Source organism: Stegostoma tigrinum, chromosome 5 (assembly GCF_030684315.1).
Source record: "Stegostoma tigrinum isolate sSteTig4 chromosome 5, sSteTig4.hap1, whole genome shotgun sequence".
Classification (NCBI taxonomy): Eukaryota; Metazoa; Chordata; class Chondrichthyes; order Orectolobiformes; family Stegostomatidae; genus Stegostoma; species Stegostoma tigrinum.
Genome location: NC_081358.1, coordinates 101957930 through 101981385, shown reverse-complemented (window position 1 = coordinate 101981385; position 23456 = coordinate 101957930). Strand labels below are relative to the sequence as shown.

The 23456-nt window shown below is 40.6% G+C and overlaps 1 protein-coding gene across 1 annotated transcript in view; it reads right to left on the bottom strand.

Moving 5' to 3' along the window:
* tg (thyroglobulin) overlaps nucleotides 1-23456 on the bottom strand; it is a 333710-nt gene that overhangs the window by 261451 nt on the left and 48803 nt on the right. The window contains exons 16-22 of the mRNA XM_059646355.1: nucleotides 13324-13533; nucleotides 11530-11736; nucleotides 10137-10282; nucleotides 8389-8440; nucleotides 6923-7077; nucleotides 3702-3858; nucleotides 3030-3254 (exon numbers count right to left, since the gene is read on the bottom strand). Coding sequence (XP_059502338.1) covers nucleotides 3030-3254; nucleotides 3702-3858; nucleotides 6923-7077; nucleotides 8389-8440; nucleotides 10137-10282; nucleotides 11530-11736; nucleotides 13324-13533 — 1152 coding nt within the window. The remainder of the gene's footprint in view (nucleotides 1-3029; nucleotides 3255-3701; nucleotides 3859-6922; nucleotides 7078-8388; nucleotides 8441-10136; nucleotides 10283-11529; nucleotides 11737-13323; nucleotides 13534-23456) is intronic.

Here is a 23456-nt window from a genome sequence, read left to right as displayed (position 1 = left end):
AGAAGACAGGTGGCAGAATGCATAGTAAGCTAATTACAAAGCAAGAAATCAAGAGTGTTCATTAGTAGTAGTTCAAGAGTGTTCAAGAGTAGTTACACAAACTGGCAAAAGAAAATGGAATTAGGGGTCAGTGGTGAGATCACTGTTTTTCACCAATTACGTTAACAATTTGCACTCAGAAATCAAAATATTTCAAATTCACAAATAACATCAGTTTTGAATGGCAGGAGGTGGTAGATGTAGTTTACAAAAAAGATGTGGTAGAGTGTCAAGAGGACTTTGACAAACCTACAAAATTAGCGTATAATTAGCAATTATTCACAGTATAATTAATTACAAGGTGTTTCATTTTGATGAGAATAAAAAGGTTCCACGTGGCTTAAATAATCAGACTCTAAATGGAGCAGAGGGTATGGAGCCAAATATTCACAGATCTTTTACAACGAATGATTCAGATTAATAAGGCCATCAAAAAGTAGAAACTAAACACTGGGGTTAATTCAAAGGTGAATAGAAGTCTCACACAGGAGTAGTTATTTTAAATTTGAAATGAAATTTGGTTTATCCACACTTGCCATAATATGCACAATTCAAGTCTCCACATTATAAAGGGCATGCAGATACCAGAGAAGCTGCCACATTTAATAACAAGGTGATACGACCTTGAAGGGATGGTTAACAGGAAAAGCTGAATGAGCTTTTGTCTCTAGGAAAAAAGACTGAGTGGCCACTTGGGATTTTAAGATTATGGGTGGAATTCAATGCTCTCCCCTGTTGCAAGCTTGGTAGTGGTGGAATTTATTAGAGTGGGAGAATGGTACATAGGAATCCTGTTAACTCGCTGCCTCCACACAGATTAAATGTGGGATTGAGCATGAAAGGAATTCACTGCCACCACTAGCAGTAACCCTGAGCAGGGCCTTACCATGTGGAAAGCATATGAAGCAAACCCACCTGGGACTGCTTGCAAATTCCCCATGTGGGGAAGGAGGGTATTTCTCTCTTTTCCAGGCACTTAATTCCTAACCAAGGGAGTGCCTGCTGAGGGCCAACCTATGCCTTTAGTGCCAACTCATTTCTCTCCTTGCAACCCACAACCCCACCAAGAATCTCCCACTCTTGATTCCTGCCATCATTCACTGTAGGGCCTGACATCCAGCAGCAATAGTAGACTTTGGATGGATATCATTCCATCAGCAGCCTCTGATTCTTTGGGTGGCAGCACTTCGTATATGGGGTTTCTACCCTAGGAGTGACGGATCCTGGAGAAGGGCTGCCACTCTCCGACTAAGTGCCTGAGTTGCACTAAATATGGGGTCTCTCCCTAAAAGAAGGACCTGGGGCTCTGGCTCGCTCTACGTGTAGCAGTCACAAGCCCTGTCACCACCACGAAAAGCCAACTAATAAAATGATTTGCTGGAGTATCCATTCAGAAAATACTTCCAATTGCAAAAAGAGTTCAAAACTAAAGCCTATAATTATAAATTGCACATTAATAAATCTTCAGGAAACCTCTTCAAAGGAATAGTAAGAATGTGCTACTACAAAGACTAATTGAAATAAATAGCGAAGATGAAGGGATCGAGATAAACACATGAGGATAAAAGGAATAGAAGAAGTTGCCAATAGGGTTGAATAAAGAATGGTTTCTGGGTGGACTGGCTGTCAGTTCTGAAATTGCATAGACCAGTTGGATCCAGTGGTCTGAATTCTGTATTGTTGATGCGACTCAGTTGTTTGGTCTGGGTGCTCCCTTTTTTCAAACATTTCTCTTGAATATCTCCATACTCCGAGGGTCCGTGCTCCAAAGATGACATGTAAGACATGCTTGTCCTGTCATCTTTTTTTCATTTATCACCACTTTGGTATTCAAATGAAATCTTTCCCACAAAGCAGCTAAGATATTGAAATTCTAAAATTAAGCTGCATTCATAGGGCACATTTCATGACCTCTGCACATCTCAAGAAGTGTTTTAAAGTCAGCCAAGTACTTTAAGTGCCTTAAGTGTAAGGGAAGGAACAACATGAGCAGAATGTAGTACAGCTATCACATAAACAGCAATAAACAGAAAAATAATGCTTAAAGATCATGCAGGGTGGACAATGTGGCTCAGGCAAAACTGTTTTAGGTCTTGAAAGGATTGAGAATTGAGGGGGATGAACTTAAAATAATTGGCACAAAGAAAATAATAAAAATACCAGAAATTAGGGTGCACTGCCTGATAGTATGATACAGGCAGGTGCAATTGATGCAATTAAAATTGAGTTAAAGTGCTGTTTGAAAAGGATGTGTAGGTTTACAGGGAGAAAGCAGAAGAATGATATGAAGGGATATGCTTATTCATGATGGGGGGAACGATCTACTTCTTTCTTAACTGTATAATTTTGTGATTCTGTGAAACTTAAGCAACACCTTCAGGAGTGCTGCACCCGCACAGTACTACAATGCATTACCAGCCTTGTTTCTGCACTGGAGCTTCAATACACAACCATCTAACCCAGGAACTAGACTGCTATCACTGAGGTCAGGATTAGAATTTATTTCATAGTGCCCTAACTACGAAACAAGAGGAGATGGGTGAACTTGACAAATTAAGTTGCATAAGTAACTTTCATTCAATGAACATATGTATTTAAGCAAAAGACAAAATATAAGGTTGTCAACTTTTACACAAGTGGCATTTTGGAAAGAACACAGAGTTAATGGTCCCTGTGACTTGTTTCCTCTCCACAGATGCTGCCAGACTTGCTGAGTTTCTCCAGAAATTTCTGCTTTGTGTTTGTTTCAGATTTTCTTCATCAGCAGTTCTTTGCTTCTATTTTAACATTTTGGAAAATGCACCTTGCCCCAAGACTTGACTATCACAGGTCAAAGACTATTTTTATTGATCCTGCCCCCAAAAGTACAGAAAAATAATATTATTAAAATTTGATTTAGTATTCAGAGAGCAGGAATTTCTCTAGCAATTCCTTACCTCTTACAGAGATTTAGTTGCTGCAAGCATTCATTAAAGGGTATTAATACTTACCACACCCGCTAACATTGTGACCACTTCTCTGAGTGACTGAAATCTTTGTGTAACCATCACTGCATCCAAGGTGAACAGAGGGTGGGAAGTGATGGCTTTGGTCTGTAGGAATATCGGTCAAGACATCTGCGAGAAACTGTTTGGAATCCACAGTGAGGTGATAGTTTCCACTGTTAATCAGTTTCGTGAAACGTTTAATCAGCCCATCCCCCAGGACAGCATTTTCTGCAAATGCAAAAAGAAATGAACTTGTCAATACTTAAAAAGAGTTTTACTAGTTATTTGTGGAATGGTGCAGAACAGACGGAGCAGGTTTTCCAATGAAAGTCAAAGAGCAGTCACTGGGCTCGAAATGTTACCTTTCTTTCTCTCTCGTGTGATGGTGACAGTTCCATAAGCTCCTCCAGTGCTTTATATTTTTATTTGAAGTTGCATGAGAGATGTTTTTGTGATCACACTGATAGTTATGTCCTTGGAAAGTTCAAATGTTTTAACTGTGAAATCCTTTACCTTATTTCCTTAGCTGATCAAAGTAATAATAAAACTCGACGTGTAAAATTTACCTGAAGTTTACAAATGCTCACGTGATTTACATAGTATAGTAAAATTGTTTGATGATGTTCTTCCAGTAAATGTGATTATATGCACAAATTATAAAGCAACACAGTTTACCTATATCATGCAGGTTAGGAAGAGCTGATGCTGGGATATCTTTAAGCTGTATTTTCCAAGTAACATTTACTCCTAAATGGTTTGTCTTCAAACATCCAACTGACACTGTTGAGTCACCACATACTGAGATCAAGAACGTTTCTCCAGAGATCATCACCTTGCAAGAGACAAGAATATTCAGGCTTTCAGGTTTTCCCATAATGTTTGAATGTTGAGGTACTTTGAAAAAATATGATTACCATCAGCACAAGAAACGGAATTCCTTTTCATTTGAGGACCCGATGTCTAGCACTACTTAGATCAACAAGATCAGTGGTCAAGGACATTCAGCCTCAGATCTTCAGGTAAACATCCTCCGAGATGGACTTCAGGGCACATAACAATGCAGAGTCGCCAAGCAGAGGCTGATAGTTAAGTTCAGTACCCATGAGGATGGCCTCAACTGGGATCGTGGGTTCATGTCACACTACAGGTGACCCCACCACACTATACACTCTCTCACATGCATGCACAGACAGACAGACAAACACACACAGCACACACATGCACACATCCATGGGAAGGATTTGTATTTTGTTCAAAAAGCACACCATTTATACACAGTCACTCAATATGGTATTTTACAAAGTCCTACTTTGGAAATAAAAGCAGACTGACTCCTAATTAAAGCACAAACAGATTCTAAACAAGGCCTCACACCTAACATATATTGTCTGACCTAAAATTTTACCTCTTCTTTAAACCGATAAAACTTTTAGTTCTCTCAGGGCTGTGACTTGAAAGGAATTCGGGGATTTACACACACACATTAATCAATTAAAGCCTTTTAACTGATTAAAGATTTAACAACATCTTAGGTTTGTTTAGTACATCCTCATCAATGGTGTGAACCTTTGATCTTTTATTTATAAATTCTGTGTCAGGTACTAACTCTCTCACTAACACCTAAGAAGGAGTGAGGCTCCAAAAGCTTGTGTTATCAAATAAACCTGTTGGACCATCACCTGGTGAATTTGTCCCCTCCACTCCAGTCCAACACCTGCACCTCCACATCATAGTTCAACTACAGTTTAGGCTAAATGCAGATTAAAATTAGTCTATCACACACTCCAAGTTGAGCCATAATGTAGATTAAAGAGAGAGCAAGTAATTTTAAATAACCTGTTCTGACATGGCATACTTCTGGAGCAGTTGGGAATTGAGCTAGACTTTCCTTTCCAAAGGTAGGAACATCACTACCGTGCCACAAGAGCTTTTCAATCAAAAACTGTGTTTCCTCTAATTTACCCTAAATATGCCTCAATATCAACTTTGGTAAAACACCCTCATTTCCAATTTTCCTCATTACAAGTGTTATTTCGTGTAAAAATAACGTGTATCTTTTTCTCTTGTTTCCTTCACCAAAGCCCAACTCTTACGTTTCCAATATAATTGAATGGTTTGCAACATCACTTCAGATGGCAACTAAGGGGTTGAGGTCACATAACGGCCTCATCAAGGAAGAATAAAAGGTCTCCTTTTCAAAAGGACATTTGTGAATTTGTCAGGGTTTTCATGACAATCCAACAGGTTCATGGTTATATTTGTTGTCGACAGTCCCATTTTAGAAATCCCAAATTGTTTAAATAACTACCTTCAAATTCTCAATATTGATGGTGGGATTTTGCTTACATGTTTCAGGATATTAGACTAACCTAGTACTAGTCCAACAGTACAATCACTGTGATCAGGGTAGGCAGTGAGCAAAATCAAGCTGTATTCTTTTGCCCATGAGCAACTTAACCCTCTCTTGCCAGTGATGCATCTGACAGTCTCACTACCAGGTGCATCAGCACATTGGTAAGACTTTTTAGCCTTTAGGGGGGCAATTGTTCCATTTGGTGCAGAGACACATTGGTCTAACAAACGCCAATACATCTCAGACATATACTAGACCAATTCTGTTACTTTATAGTAATGCACGTAAAACTTACTACATTTGGAGTTGCAAAAAGGTAAAACAGTTCGGATTTCTGCTCCTAATCATCATACAGTAACTTTTTTCTTCCTTTCTGCTTGATTCGTATTCTTTTTTCTCTCCCCTTAGCCCCAGAGGTGAATCCTGGAGCAGCAGCAGGTATGCAGCTGTATGTGGGCCCTGCCGCAGTGAATGGGCTGTGAACCCAGGAGAAGGAAGTGGGCTGTGAGCCCCAGAGCAGCATGTGGGCTGCGAGCCCTGGAGCAGCATGTAGGTTGCAAGCCCCGGAGCAGCATGTGGGCTGCGAGACCCCTTGAGTTGTGAGCTACGGGTCCCCCCCAGGTTATGGGCTGCGAGGCCCCCAGGTTGTGGGTTGCGAGACGCTCCCCCCCCAAGTTGTGAGCTGCGAGCCCCGGAGCAGCATGTGGGCTACGAGCCCCTGAGTTGTGAGTTGTGAGCCCCCGAGTTGTGGGCTGTGAGCCTCCGAGTGGTGGACTGTGAGCCCCTGAGTTGTGAACTGCAAAATCCCGAGTTGTGGGCTGCAAACCCTCGAGTTGTGAGCCAGGAGCCCCCGAGTTGTGGGCTGCGAGCACCCGGAGCAGCACGTGAAGAAGCATGTGGGAAGTAGTGTAGGCAGCAAGTTCCAGTCAGAGACCTGCATAAGGGAGACAGTCCTGGAACTAATGTGGAGCAGCTAAATGCCAATACAGAGCGACTGGAACTTGGGTCAGAGTGGGGTTGGTTGTTGGAGTAGGGCCTGGCACGGATGTTCAGACCACACGCATTTGCCCTGTGCTCAGCTGCTACAATGTAATGCTTATTTTAAATTTTTAACCCGGCTGTGAAGTCAATCCTTTGACGATATCTTATCTCTAAGTCATTCTCTAAACTCTGCAAAGTAATGCAATTGCTTTTTAGTTCTCTTTTGTGTCCAAGATTTGGCTGTAGATGGTTGTAACTAAGATGGCACCGTAAGAGGCAAACATTGTAAAAGCTTTGCACTGTACTTCTACAATGGAGTGCATGTGGCAATAAGGAATAAAGGATATTCTATTCTACTCTAACTGGTGCTTGAAAATGTAAAAGTTCAGACATTGGATAAGGACAAAGCCAAGTTAAGATCTCAGAGTCTGTTAAAATTCAGCGCTAGGGATCACAGGTGAAGTATCAAAGAACTGGCAACATCTATGTAACTAGACACAAGTTAACATCTTCAGAAGAAAGAAGAAATCTAGTTTAAACGGGTACGTTTTTACTAAAGTACCTGAACGTGACAATATCCTCTTGCTTGCAGATCATCGGCAATGAAGGTTTTAAATGCTTTCAGTAAGCCTGAATAATCACTGTCACACGCTTTCCCAGAAGGCAACAGAAGTCGAAACCATCTCTGAGCCTGAACCACTTGAAATAGGTTGATTTCTGTGAGGTAAAACATAATTTTCATAAATTCTACCATCTCCAATCACTTCACTGACCTGTATGCTTTTCTCTGCTTACTGCAGAACAACCCACAGGATAACACTGGGATATTGTATTTGATTCTTGTCATTGTCACTAGTGAACAAATGGCTCCAATTAAATACATTTTATTATTGTCATAATTCCTACCAACATGAAACATTTTAAGACATCTAGGCAGGATGTCATCCAGTGAAATTTGATAAATTTAAAATCATGAATGTGGCAGTTCCTTTAAAGACAAATCTTACAAGTACAATAGAACGTGCAGAAGCAATTTTCTGGCTTGGGCACACTTGCATGATGAAAATTGACACACGTTTGAGAATTTTCTATTTGGTCGCTTCATTCCACTGAACTTGAGTAGTGCTGAAATAAACAGGCTTGTAACTGAAGCTTTTCATCTTGCACTCATCAGGACAAATTTCAAATTTCAAAGGAACAAGTTATACTGCATGAAAAAGGGTTCTGATTGGGTGAATGCTGATTGATGTTTCCACGTGATGAGATAGCCATAACTAGAAGGTGTCCCAAGTACGATGCCCAAAGCTCTGCCCCAAGGATGCTGCAAACGTGACATGCAGTTCCTACACGTTAATTTCCATGCCCAAAAGCCATTAGCCAATGACAGATGGAAATGGTAGGAGACACCAGCTTCAGCTGAGATTTGAGACTAAAGCAGAATCTGACCCCTCTAGTGGACTAAAAAATGATCCTCTTTCAAACTTTCACAAAGAGCTCGGGCATCCTTCACGTGTTCATTCTCTTTATTCCAACATTGTTAAAACAGATTATTTGATCTTAAGATAACACAGTGTGGAACTGGAGAAACATGGCAGGCCAGGCAGCAGCAGAGGAGCAGGAAAGTTGATGTTTCAGGTCAGGACCCTTCGTCAGAAAGAGCCCTGAAGAAGGGTCCTGACCTGAAACGTCAGCTTCCCTCACCTCTGATGCTACCTGGCCTGCTGTGTTCCTCCAGCTCCACACTGTGTTATCTCTAACTCCAGCATCTGCAGTTCTTGCTATTTGTTATCTAATCTTTATCACATTGCTGAAGCAGAGATGTTGCTATGTGCATCTTGGTTGTTTGATGTGTAATACTTCAAAGACACTCAATTGGTTGTAACTGGTTTTGAGAAGTCCGGAATTCATGGAAGATACAATAGATTCACAAGTTTCATTTTCTCTTCTTTGGAGACAAGATGGACAATGTGGCTGCCAAGCAACAGCTATGGGTATTTGTGTTCAAATCCTACTCATCTGCTATGTTACCAACTGTCTGAGTGCAGAGAAAAACATTCAATCTCAAATTAGCTAGCCTTAGCTATCAGGATAAAAACAAACTTTAAACAGAAACTAATTCAAAATGGAGACAGGGACGGGGTGATTTTGGCAAATGGAGAACAGCAACTTTAAATATTAGAAATGTGATGATTGATTGATGTTTAAATTTCATTTTGGAGATTAAAGAATGCATCATAAAAACACCTTCACAGAGGACTTTAAAGAAAGTTATTGGTAAGATAGGTTTTAAAATATTTAAAGTAATGACCATAATTCCCACCCTAGTATCAAACTTCTGTTTTAAACCAACTTACAGCATGCAAATAGAAGAAGTTGCTTCTAGACAAAGAGACTGGGCTTGTTTGATCTTTCAAATTCTGGTAAGAGGGAAGTTGCTCCCAAAATTGTTAGCTAAGTCACAAAATCGTAGAATTAGGTGTGATTATGTATAACTTTATGTGTAACTTTATATTAGAATTGATATTACAAATATTATAACAATTGGAAGAAATTAACATCCTTTCTACACCAATGTTAGTGAGGAATATGAATTGCACGACAGGATTTGAAAAGTCATTATCAATAGGTAAGTATGCAATGCAGCCAGCAAATGTCTAGGGAGGAACATAACAATTGGTGCTGGAATGTGATCGATAAGTTCTATGTGAGAACCCAAGGACAGGTGGTAGGAGGTCTGACAAATGTCACAAGATGATAGCAGGACCTCAGGTTAACCATGAAGTTGTCCACCATAGATTGTGTATTCACAGGATTGGATGTGTAGGCCAGGGATATGGCAAGAACAAATGGCAATGTTGCATGTAACCATTGTAATGCATTGTGTATAATTATCCTGTACTTTATTGGAAAACGGAGACTGTCCTGCAGACCTCTCCCACACTGCATTGTAAGGGGCTCTGAATCAAGATTGATTTGTGAACACAGGGCTCAGGCTCCTTTTTAAGATCCCTTTCCGAGAATGTGTGAGTGAAGCGTGTGGGAGAGAATGGCTGCTGTATGTGTTGGAGGATTGGGACAAAAACAGATGTTTCTGGAAATGCTCAGTCAGTTTGGCAGCATCTGTGCAGAAAAATCAGAGTTAATGTTTTGGGTCCAGTGAGCCTTCCTCAGAACGTTTTTTTGGAAGGAGATAGAAGCGAGTTGTGCAGGGTTGGGGGACTATCAGCTTGGAAACAGTGGGGTGGAAGTGGGAGGTTGAAGGAGATCACTGGATGAAATGAGATCAGTTACTGTCGTGGATACAATGGCATAATGCATCATGGTGGTGTCATGGTCCAGGGGAAAGTAGGAGGAGGTATCTGAGAGTTGACACTGTAGTAGCCTCTGCACTGTAGAGGTCAGTACGCCAGACCACAACAGCACCACCCTTATCGGCAGGCCTAATAAGGAAGCCAGGGTTAGATCTAAGTGCAAGCAGTGCAGTCAGTTCGGAGGGAGATAGGTTTGATTTGGTGAGGGGGCAGAGAAATTGAGGCGTCTAATATCACTTCAACAGTTCTCAATGAAAAGGCAGGTAAAAGGCTGGAGGGAGGGATCCAGGTGGAGGAAAAGTGTTGCAACTGGGTGAAGGGGTCTGTAGGATGGGGAGAGGGCTCTTGTCCAAAGAAATGAGCACTGAGGTGAAGATGGCAGAAGAAGAGTTCAACGTCATTTCATGCCCAAAATTTGTTACAGTGGGGACACAGAGGAATGAAGCTGACACGTTTGCTAAGTACAGAGCGTTCAGCATTGGAGACCGGTGAATACCCGACAGGAGTTGGGGGCTTGGGAGAGGGGATGGAGCCAGGTGGAAGTGGGGGGAAGAAGGTCCCAGAGAGGGCCATGGGATCTCTGAGCTGTTTCATCTTTTGGGCCTTGATACCTAAAAGTAAAAGAAAAAAATTCTTGTTAGCACAACAAATGAGCCAGAGGGTGAAATGTAACTGCGGAGTGATGCAGCCCTGAGCCAGTGTGCTGTGATGCTGTTGGAGGGAAATGTTGAGAGTGTGTATATGACACCACTTGGCACTGGATCTCAGGATATGGCGAGCGCAGCTGACCGTGGAACATTGAACATCACGGAGATATCTGTGATCCTGGGAGGGTTCAAAACACGACGGATGAAACTTCAGTAGGAATCCACTTGGGGTGAGTCTGGGCCGGAGGCAGTCACTGAAGAATGTGATATGGCTGTGGAAATGGGTTTTAGCAAATCCCTGGTCAAACACCAGGAATGACAGTGAAATTAATGTGCGTGGGCAAGAAGAATTGATGGGAACGAAAATCCTGTCCAAGACAGGAGCAGAGCTTCTTCAAGATGGGAATGCCTAGAAGAGATGTGGCACTGAGTTCGATACAAAATAAAAAACCGAAAGAACTGCAGATGCTGTTAATCAGGAACAAAAACAGAAATTGCTAGAAAAGCTCAGCAGATTTGGCAGTATATGTGAAGAAAAAATCAGAGTTAATGTTTCGGGTCCAGTGACCCTTCCTCAGAACATTGTTGAATAATTTGGGAAACTATTGTATTCAACCTGAGGAAACAAAAGGTATTTGTTCATTGATTTCATAAATTATCAAATTATCATGATTGCCGCTTATTAAGATCAAATACTGATGGTGATTATTTCAAAAAAGTGGCTAAGTTGGTTACTTTAAACTTACACATTTGCCATTGTTGACTGAATGCACTCAAACTTCCAGATTAAAAACATAATCACGGCAACAATAACTTGAATGTATATAAAACATTTAACAGATGTAACAAGTCCAGGGCGCTTCACAGAAGCATAATCAGACAAAAAAAAACATAGAGAATTAAACATTAGGGCAAATAAGCAAAATTTTGTCAATCAGGTAATTGTGAAGGATTACATTGAAATGTGTGAGAGAGAAAGAGCCCAGAGGAGTTTAGGAGGAAGTTGTAAAATGTAAAGTAAAATCACTGTAATCCCAGAGGAACATACGCCCATTCCCTCACCAAGCAGAGGTAGTTTAACCTGAAGATGACTATGCCTAGGTGAGGGAAATGGTTGAGAAGGAGAGTCCTTCATGGTAACCTCACCCAGTGCTGGAGTTGAATCCATCCGATTTACTAAAACATAGAGACCATAGTTGAATAATACTTACTCTGGCAGGCCCCTGGATGTGGAAATTTTGAGACCCACTTATTGTTCTGTGCATCGCATACAAACTTTGTCCCATCAAATGCACTTTGGTAGCCTTGACGACAAATCAGATGGCAAAGTTGCAGAGACTGACCGTTCAGTACCTCGTCACATAGAACAGTGCCATCTGACACAGCTAGAGTGTTGAAGGGTAATGTACACTGTGGACCTGGGAAAACAAAACAGTGTGAGATTAATAACCCCTTACCTAAATCACCCATTTAAAAAAATTACAAACATTTTCCAATCAGTGGAAGGTGAGGAATCATTTCCTATCATTGGCTTGTTGGGTAATGGGTTGGCATGGTGGAAAATTGCTGCTAAATGATAAATCCAGAACATAAATCCAATCTCATTAATGTCGACAAGAATAACTGCTGTATCAATTATCATTAAAGTCTGTCTGGTTCACAGTGTCGTTTAGGGACTGTAGTCCTTATCAGATCTGGCCTACATATGGCTTCACAGCTGCATTAAGGCTGTTATCTTTTAAATGCCTTCCAAAATGGCTGAGCAAATGACTCAGTTCAAGAACAATTAAGGATAGGCAACAAATGTTGACCTTGCCAACAAAACTGAAAGAAGTATTCCTATAAAAGGGGAAAGAAAAAATGGTTGTGTTCCTCCATTGAAATAAATGCTGAAATTATACCAAAGATAGAGTCTCAGAATCAGACAGTCAGAGAGCTGTGAAACAGACCCTTCAGCCCACCATGTCTTTGCTGCTGACCAACAAACTCCAAATTACACAAATCCTATTTACCGCACTTGATCCATAGCCTACTACGCCCAGCATTTTAAGTACTCATTCAGATGCTTCACAAATGTTGTGAGTGTAACTATCTCTCAGGCAGGACATGCCACATTTTTACCACCTTCTGGTGGAAGAACTATTCTTGAATATCCTCTAAACTGCTTTCTCCTCACCTTAAACTTAAGACCTCTGATCTTAGACATGTTTGCAATGAGGAAGAGATTCTCACAATCTACCCTGTCCACATCTCTCATGATTGTGTATACCTAGCTCAGATTCCTACTCAGCCTCTTCTGCTCCAAGGAAAACAAACATAGCCTATCCAGTCTCTCCTCTTAACTGAAGATTTTCATCCAGGCAACATCCTAGTGAATCTCCTCTGCACCTTTCCAGTGCAACAACATCCTTCTGATAGTGTGGCAACGAGAGCTACACCCAGTATTCCATCTGTGACCTAATCAATATTTTATAAACAAGGCTTCCTTGCTCCCTATTCTATGTCCTGGATAATGAAGGCAAGGATTCCATATTTCTTCTTCTGCAGAGATAATGGGAACTGCAGATGCTGGAGATTCCAAGATAATAAAATGTGAGGCTGGATGAACACAGCAGGCCAAGCAGCATCTCAGGAGCACAAAAGCTTCAAGCTTCTTCTTCTGCACCCTGTTTACTGCTCTGCCAGTGCTAACACCCTCTGGAGGTAACTAAGGCATAAATGAGGGCTTCAGTAGCTGACGAGCTGAAGCAGGAGCTGAGCTGGGTAATGATTCATAGATAGAAATGAGGGATCTTAGTAATGGCTTGGAATAATGATTGGAAACTCATCTCGGGGTAAATGTAATAAAATTGTGAACAGCCTTGTCCAAAGCTGAAGACAGCTTATGAAAGACGCATTAGATATTTTTCACCACCATGAGTGTCACAGTACCATTAGTTGTTCTCTATTATTACATAGTTTATTGTATGTTTTCCACTTCTCCAGGGGACATCCAGATAACTTACGGTTGCAGGCCGGTTTCGATCCAGTTGTTGTGTTGATTCGTGTTCCAGGGATTTCTTCACCATTTGCAAAGACACACCAACACCTCCCTTTGCCCTGATCACACTGTACCGCTGAGAAGGAACCATCAAATTCTTCACAAGCTGGGATGTACCCTATGCCCACCTCCTGCTGCATCACTTGAGTTTTGAGAATTTCACATCTGCTGGGACCTAGTGTTTGAGAAAGGAGGAGAATATTAATCTGACAGTTTACATTTCATCAAAATCAGTACAGAGTTGGCTAAAACTGTTGAATAGAACTTTTATCACTTTTAAAGCAATGTTCTGGACTGTCTCTGAACATGAACGATCTGAGGTGTTAATGCTATTTCTCATCAGTGCATCTCTCCTTCTAGCCTAACACATTTTCTTGCTGAAGTACCTATATATTATAGACCTAATTTCCCCCATCAGTCCAGTAGGGAACATCACCCATATGGCACTGCAGTAATTACAGGCCTGCAATTAGATTAATCTAATTACATGGTTAGTACATGAGGGGCTGTGGAACTCTGCTCTCACAGTAACAATAATTAAAAATATCAATAAATCCACTTTTGCCACTGGCCCTGCAAAATCATTGCTAGATTGCTGTTGACACATGCACCTGAAGAATGAGTAGCTGTATGGGATTCCAGAGAGAACATGTGAAATATTATTCCAGTTCACTTTTATACATTCAACAGAAAAAGATAGCTGAAAATGTAAAGTAAAATTGAACTACCTGAAGAGTTAACCAGAGAATCAGGAAAAAATACTGTTGTAATTGAGCATGCAGGGGCAATCTATTTACATTGAAATTTCTTGCTTAACATTAGGCAAGGGAATAATCTGGTAATTTTTTTTTGTTCTGACTTCAAGTATCCCAGCTTTGGATGCAAGACTTGGGTCTGACTGTACAGGACAGAAATGAGCAGACACAATACATTTCAGAACAAGGTACTGGAAAATTGAGGAGGAGAAGGAGATGAAGATGCACTCTCAGAAAAGGCCACATCAACCTTTCATGCTTAGGAGTGAGAATCAGTGGATATGAAGTGGAGTCACAGGTCAGGCAGGAGCCAGTGAAAGCCTGGCATCACCTATTTTAGACAAGACCCACACCATTTGGGGCGGCACAGTGGCACAGTGATTAGCACAGCTGCCTTACAGTGCCAGGGACCCGGGTTCAACTCCAACCTCGGGCAACTGTCTGTGTGGAGTTTGCACATTCTCCCTGTGTCTGCGTGGGTTTCCTCCAGGTGCTCCGGTTTCCTCCCACAGTCCAAAGATGAGCAGGCTAGGTGCTAAATAGCTAGTTGTGTTCAGGGATGTTTCTTTAGGTAGGTTATAGGGGAATGGGTCTGGGCGGGATGCTCTGAGAATCAGTGTGGATTCCTTGGTCCGAAGGGCCTGTTTCCACACTGTAGGGATTCTATGATTGAGTGTTGCTTGGTAACGTGGTCAGTGGCAGGCCAACACTCAGGATCAAGAACCCTGGGATCAGTCATTCCACCCACCAAAGTCATCAATCAGAGGTGAGCAGCTACCCTGAACTCCTGCACCATTGATGAGGTGGTCGCTGCTGTGCCAGTATGACACCCACCTGAGCCTTAGTACTGGCGATGGGTCCTAGGCCATGGGTGAGAGTGGGGTTATGAGGAAGCTCTCTACCTCCCCCACCTCCCTTCCACTCAACCTCAGCAGCAGCAGCAGCAATGGAATAAGGCATCTAATTTGTTATTAATTTTCTACTCAAGGTCCTGCAATGGTGATCAATCCTGCCACAGATGTAACAAGGGTGCAGGCAAGAAGATAACAGATCCAATCCACCAACATCCAACATGATCAGGTGTTCTCACACACTTACCACTACACCAGAAGAGGGCATTAAATTCTACTTCATTTAGGATGACCTCACTTGAAATCTACCTGTAACAACCACACTGCACAATGATACTGGAGTGACAGTTGAGTTTCCACTGTTGCAAATTAGCGTTACTGGTCTGGCTCCTGGTTGGAGTAGATAATATTTAGAACCTCATCCAGTCATAATCCACTGTTATGTAAAGGAGGTTTGTAAAACATTTGTACAGGCACATGGACCAAATGTGGGCAGTTGGAACTAGCTGAATAGGCACCAGGGATAGCGTGGACCAGTTTGGGCTGAAGGGCCTGTTTCTATGCTGTATTATTCGATGACTCTATGACTGTAGGTCACTGAGGTCTACTTTTCCAAAGAAAAAGTTGAATATAACATTCAGCATTCACTCTCTTTACAAACAAAGCACAGTGGCATTAGTGTGTATCATCTAAAAGATGCATTGTAAGGCTTTTCTGACAGGAGCTTCCATTGATCTTAAAGATATAAAAACATAATGTGTCTTTTCAAAGGTATACTGATGAGAAATAACACAATATTTCACATGTAACTAGTCAGGACAAAGTTTGCAAGTTGACTGCATCAAATTCAACACATAGAATTAATCACATGTCAGAATATTCTTGTATATCTTTAGGAACTATCAAATGTCTCAGCCAGAATTCACTGAACCATGAGGAGCACCATTCATGGGTATTTTGGGGACATACTTGAACAGCTTTCCTACTTTGTTCTTTCTATTTTCAGTGAAATGGATGTCATACTCTTCAAATGTAAGTATTTACAGCACTGCCCTATTTCTGTTGCCTTCCCTTGAAACCATTCCAATACTTGTGTAACGTTTCTGAAGAAAGCAGCTGTAGTGCTTCAAATGCGACTACAGCAATGTGTTCACTTGAGTCAATACAGCCTCTAGACTTGTTGAAATCCAAATTTCTATTTGCTTTGGCGTGTCCTTCCATTCAATTTGATGACACTTCCAATGCTTCATTAACTAACTGGGCTAATATTTGTCATTCCACTTAATTTATTAATCTGCAGAAGCAATTTTATTCATGATTGAGTCAGACGTATTCCAGAATTCATGGAAATCCCCTGAATGAACATAAAGTTAAAAACCACATCCCAACTTTTAACATTGTCAGTTCTAATTTTGTAATACATAAATAATTGCTCCGTGTCGCCTCAGCTTGAAAACTCTGCAGACTTCCATGGTTCATCAAGATGAAATCTTATGAAAAGTTGTATTCTATGATTTCAGATAACTCAGTCAAATCTATCTGCCTTTCCAGTTCAATAATGATGCATTGTTGATACATGATTGATGAAAAAGGCCGCAGTTGTGATCAATCCAAATGAGTGAATTAATGTTGCAAGATGTGACTGATGAACATTTAAGAATAGACTGTTACATGGACACAGCACTCCCTACTGTTTATTATAAGAATATGCTCTGATTTATTGCCTGCTATACTACGTGTGATTCTGAACAATATTCTTCCTAGCTCTGCAGGTTTCCATCTGTATCTCATACTGAGCTCTGAACACCCATGAATAGCAATTGGTAGTTGAACTGCTTTGCTGCCTCTAATCCTCCTTTCTGAGCTGAAACTAGGAGCGTGTCCTATTATTGACATTGAGAAAAGACTATTGAAGAGGCTTAACGAGAAGAGAGACTTGTCTGGCCTAACAAGACGTCATTAATTACATGTACAGTCAATAATAGGCATAAATACAACTATCAGGAGCCAGGTATGTCACATCTGTCTTCAGTGGGGCCTTATGTTGAACAGGCTTTTTCTCCACCTAATGACTGTTTCATGTCATTAGCTTGAGTGGAGTTAGTGCAACTTAAAAACCAACTCTTTTAGAACCTTTAATTTACACAACATTGCTGCCCAAACTTTTCCCCATTGTTTATCTTTTTAAATTCATATGCATTATTGCTTTCACATTTATGACTACCCTACTCCTTACCCTAGTCTATAACTTCACAAATTCAGTAAGTCTAGAGATTTGACAATTCTTTCAAAATATAATCTTCCGAATATCCTTCAAAGAAGATACTGCTGATTCAGCTGTGTATAACCTCATCTGGGTGACTGTTAATTTTGTGAATGTCCATCATGGACATATTTCCCTTGTATTATCCTGAATTTCTGGACCAGCCATTGGTAGTTGATTTGAGCAGATATTCTGTTTTGTGTCTCACATCACCAAATTCCTTTTTGCGATAGTGTCTTGAACTTACAGATATTCATCTGGCTACCATAGGATAGCACATAGATCAGCTTCATCTTGTTTAAGCAAATATTTACTCACAATCTACAGATGTGTCTGGGTTGAGCTGTATAAGCTCTCTACTGCAATGTGCTCAGTAGATCAAACATCTTCTTTTACTCTCTGCAGATCTAGTTTTAGTAAACCTAGCTATTTTCACAGTCTCGGTCACGTTACTAGAAGATGATTATTCAATTAGTATCAGATTTGCTGGTAGAACTAACAATTTTGCTTTGAGAGACAACAGATTGTAATGTTTTTTGGTAATGATAAGAATGGAAAACATTTCCAGTCCTGTAACTTATATAACTTCCTTCCTGTTGAAAGTATGAAACAGTTCTCCTATGCCAATATAGGTAATCTCATGAGACTCCTTTTTTGGATTCTGCCATGGCTCTCGGATGCTCAATGAAATGCTCTAATGGCTAACCATTGGCTATATAGTTCACAATGCTTTGCTTCTGTACCAGTTGCTCTCATGGGTCAAACTCATTGCACTACCACAAAGCTGTGGAGACCAAGTCATGTAAGCAGGCTGAAAAAGTGTGCAGAATTGACTGTGATCTGTGTACACATATTTAACCTTTATATGCTGTTTATGTTGCAGTGTCATTTGTAGAATGCATTTCATTTTGAGACTTATTCTACCTGAACCTTATAGTTCACCATACAGTCTATAACTTGCATCTCTTCAGTCATGGGGTATCTAAAGCTTATTTTTGTATCAAGCTAGAAAATTATAATATGTCTATTGACATATATAAGCACTATGAAATTTCAGTCAGTTGAATCAGCAATGTTAATCTAATAACCAGTTTATTCTAGGAATCCCTCCAGCATCACCTCTAATCTCCTCACATTCCAACACATTTTGAATGAATTTCTCCAAAGTTACCTTTTCCTGGGACTGTAGTAAATCTGATAAAGGTTCACTTGGAATTCTGACCTCAAACTTTCATAGTCACAGTTTACCGTTAACCTGTATTGGTCATTAATGAGATTATTGCCAAATTCCCTTGTAAACTGTATTTGTCTATTAAATCTTGTGCTTTCAAAGATTACATTTGTTCTCACATTGATGTAATTATCAAAGACTTCTGACATTTCATCAGTGGTATCTGTGCCTTCCTTGGTATTTTGATGATTTTAAAAATTATCCTCAACATGGCATGCTGAATACAATAAAGTACTAATTTGTTCAGACTCAAAGTCAGTGTTTATATTTGAAGCAATTCTGCATCACAAGCATTGTTTTCTTCAAAATGTCCAATCCTATGTTGTTTGACCTGTCTCTAGCATTAAATATTTTCTTAAGTGCTATTTCATCTTCTATTCCTTCTTCATGTGTTTATTTATTCTTGTTCCTTCAAAACTATATAATCTCAATACTGTTTGCAAGTTGCTACATCAAACTTGTTCTCTTACATGAAATCAGTACTGTTTAAATACTGGGTTAGAGATAAAAAAAAACTGCAAATGCTGGAATCCAAAGTAGACAAACAGGTACAATCTGGAGGATAGGAGCAGTCCTGAAGAAGGGTAATACCTGAAACATTGACTTGTTTTTCCAGCCTAGGGTTTGTCTATCCTGTTAAATACTGTTATCTTAAAGTTTCTTCAAACTTCAAACTCTGTATTATGGCATTATTGTATGGCCTTTTTTCCAATACAGCTTTGAATTTTGATAACTAGCAATATTGTAATATATTATTTTTTAAAGTTTCAAATTCTGCTAAACAACAGCAGTCTGTCTGTACTACCTGTGTGGTTTTCCCACTCTTTCATCAACAAAATGATGGTTCCTACTATCCGGATTGATTTGCCACCTCCTGAAGCCAAGATGAAGTCCTCATCATTTGGGTAAGTTGGATGCTTTTGAAGATTGAAACACAGATATTGTCCCCTTGATAGTTTAATTTGGAAAATATTCTATGCCAAAGGCCATAATAACTCTACACATATAAATTGTACTTTAAACTATGAATCTCAATCTTCTCATTCTTCAAACTTTATTTACAGTTAGGATCTTTCTTAAAACCATTTTTTTTTCTTTTGTTCACATATATTACCTATATGAGTTTTCTGCAGCCTTAATGCCAATAACATTCTTGGTCTTTGCTCTGTGTATTGTACCCATGCCTCATGAAGCTCGTACACAATGGTGGTGATGCCCATTTGTAAGGTTAAGTACTCCTTTTCACCTCTTTCCTTCCAAATTTGATCTTTGGGCTGTTATTGTGAAGTATTTTTCCTTCTTGTCCTCAGGTATCCCAGAGCTTCTCCAAGATCCCTGTTTCTTCCCAGGTTAGGTTTTCCTCTTTTCCTAAACCTCACTGTTTTCTCTGTATCTTACTAGTTTGAGATCAATATTTTCTTCTTGTTGAATGTTTTTGTCCTGTTATTGCTCCCACAAGTGGTGGAGACTATTAGTTGGTTTTCGCTTTTAACTGCTGACTGTCAGCTGTGTCTTCTTAAATCAGTGATGCTAAAGTGATAAACATGTTATTGTCAGAAATATTCCGCCCCCCCCGAGGTTGTATGCATTCAGTCCACCATCGGTACTTCCAGAAATTTCAGCAATAGTGTGCACACTGATCATCATTTCATAATGCTGAGTATCCACTGCTGGTGGTTGAAATATTTCACTGCTACCAATCCTGTTTTCTACTCTTTTAGATATTTTCAAAACAACCTGTTCAGAACTGTTATTACTTGCTTGTAGAGAGTTGGACCTTAAATGCAGGCCTCCCCCAAGTGACCGGGAGGTAAGCTACCACTGCACTACAAGGGTTCCTATCAAACCTTGGTTGCACCAAAATTAAGTTGGAACTTCACAGCCCTCTGAAGATATTTTCCGACCAAATTGTTCACCAATAGCACGACACACCTCTGGAGCAATGGGACTTAAATCCTGGTCTCCTGTCTCAGAGGTAGGGGCACCACTCCTATGCCACAAGAAGCCCTAATGCTGCTTTCTATGCTGAGTCTAAGAGCCTGCTTAATTATTAATGGTAGAGGATAGACCACTAGAGAGACCTAACAAGAAGAGGCATCTGTCTTAACTCACAATGTCCTAGTCAACAGTTGATTCTTAAGATCACAAAAGCAGAATATCTAGTCATTAGCGTGTAGCTATTTGTGATGTTCTGCAATATAAAAATAGGTTTCCCTTTTCCCTATATGTAAACGTAACTACAAAGTCAACAATTGTCTATAAAATGCTCTGCAATGTCCTGAGGTCCTGATGTGAAATGTTGCCATAAATGCAAGGTCTTTCATTTTATGTAAACCACTGAGTTTGGTCGCATTCATTCTCCATACTGTTTAACATTCCTTTTCTTTTTAAAGTCACCTAATTCTGTTTCAAAATAACTTATGGACCCATTTTAACAAGACATTGTGGCAGAATTTAAATAAGTTGACTCAACTGTTACACATATTTTTCATTCTAAATGTTTCTCCGACAAGAAAGCCTCATATACTGCTTTCCAAATTATTAATCATTGTTATAGTTGGAAGATGCAACACATTTGTGGGCAGTTCCAGAAGTTATTTTGAAGAATTTTTCACAGCTCCAGCTGTTAATGGTGGAATCTCCAGGAAGTCTCATCCTGATGTGGCCCACTGCATTCTTCCCCTGAAACTTGGCAACCGCTTTCTTTGGAAAGCATGGAAACTAACGTATACTTATGAAAAAATGTTTAACTTAACTGGTTTCTAACATTGTAAGTACTTTAATAATCAATTCTAATGCTTAGAGGTTAATGTCATCATTACAGAAGAGAAAAGAGGCAGAATTACCTTGGCTCATTTTTTTTCAACCTTGTTGTTCCTTGACACAATTGTGTCAACTTACAATTTGCAAACTAAATTTGTTAATCAGCTGTCAACTTTAATTTCATACAGGATGATTGACTCACGTCCCAGTTTTCACACAAAGATGGTGGGTTGAATCTTAGAGAATCCGACAGCTCAAGAGGCAGTAATTTAGCTCATCAGGTAATGCCTTCTCTTTGAAAGAGCTACCTAATGAGTTTTATCCTGATGGGCAGTGAGATTCCCACTAGCCTCTGGTTGAAAAGAATTTCCTTACATTTCCTCTAAACCTTCTGCTTCTTACCTTCCATCTATGCTCCCGGTCATTGATCCCTCTATCAAGAGGAAAGGATGCTTCCTATCTACCCTATCTATGCCCCTCATAACTTTATGCAGCTCATTCACGTCCCTTCTCTGTTTCCCATGCTTTTAGGGAAACAACCTTTTCTGAAGAAGGGTCCAGACCCAAAACGTCAACTTTCTTGCTTCTCTGATGCTGCCTGGCCTGTTGTGTTCCTCTAGCTCCACATTTTGTTATCTCAGACTCCAGCATCGGCAGTTCCTACTATCTCTCACTCTGTCAGTCTCTCTTCATAACTGAAACTCTCAAGCAAAGGCAACATTCTGGTAACTGCAGAATTGGGCTGAAAGGTGGCAAATGGAGTTCAATGCAGATAAATGTGAGGTGATTCACTTTGGGAAGAATAATAGGAAGGCAGAATACTGGGTCAATAGAAATATTCTTGGTAGTGTAGATGTGCAGATGGACCTTGGTGTTCATGTACTAGATCCCTGAAAGTTACCACCCAGGTTGATAGTGCTGTTAGGAAGGCATACGGTGTTTTAGGTTTTATTGGTAGAGGGATTGAGTTCCGGAGCCGTGATGTCACACTGCAACTGTACAAAACATTAGCGCGGCCTCGTTTGGAATATTGCGTACAGTTCTGGTCGCCCCATTACAGGAAGGATGTGGAAGCATTGGAAAAGGTGCAGAGGAGATTTACCAGGATGTTGCCTGGTCTGGAGCGAAGGTCTTATGAAGAAAGCCTGAGGGACTTGGGTCTGTTTTCATTGGAGAGAGGAAAGCTAAGAGGGGATTTAATAGAGACATACAAGATGATCAGAGGAATAGATAGGGCGGACAGTGAGAGTCTTTTTCCTAGGATGATGACGTCGGCTTGTATGAGGGGGCAAAGCTGCAATTGAAAGGTGATAGATTTCAGACAGATGTCAGAGGCAGGTTCTTTACTCAGAGAGTGGTAAGGGCGTGGAACGCCCTGCCTACCAATGTAGTTAACTCAGCCACATTAGGAGCATTTAAACAGTCCTTGGATAAGCATATGGATGATTAGATTAGATTAGATTCCTTACAGTGCGGAAACAGGCCCTTCAGCCCAACAAGTTTACACCGTCCCTTGAAGGATCCCACCCAGACCAATCCCCCTATAACCCACACACCCCTGAATACCACAGGCAATTTAGCATGGCCGATGAGATAGTGTAAGGGGATGGGTTTAGATTAGTTCACAGGTTGGCACAACATCGAGGGCTGAAGGGCCTGTTCTGCGCTGTATTGTTCTATGTTCTGACTTTCCTCTGCAACTCTCTCCAGTGCTATCACATCCCTCCTATAATGTGGATTCCAGACTGCACACAATACACCAGCTGTGGTCAAACCAACATCCTGCCTATAGATCTGCAGCATAACTTTCCTGCTCTTAAACTCTATGCCTCATCTAGTAAAAGCAAGTATGCCATTTGCCTTGGAGGTAGTAAGAACTGCTGATGATGGAGTCAGAGAAAACACAGTGTGGAGCTGGAAAAATACAGCAGGACAGGCAGCATCAGAAGAGTGGGAAATCTGTCGTGGGTCAGGACCTTTCTTCAGAAAAAAATTGTGAAGCAGGGTCCCAACCTGAAACATCAGCTTTCCCGCTCTCCTGGTGCTATCTGGCCTGCTGTATTCCTCCAGCTCCACACTGTGCTACCTATACCATTAGCCTTGCTTTTGTTTTCTACACCTCTTTTTGTGTGATAGGTTGCACCATTCAGCCACGAACACAATGTCAGTAGGCTGAGAACATTGTCTTCAATAGGAAGTTCTGTTAGGTAACTTTACTCTCTGTCATTTTCCTCG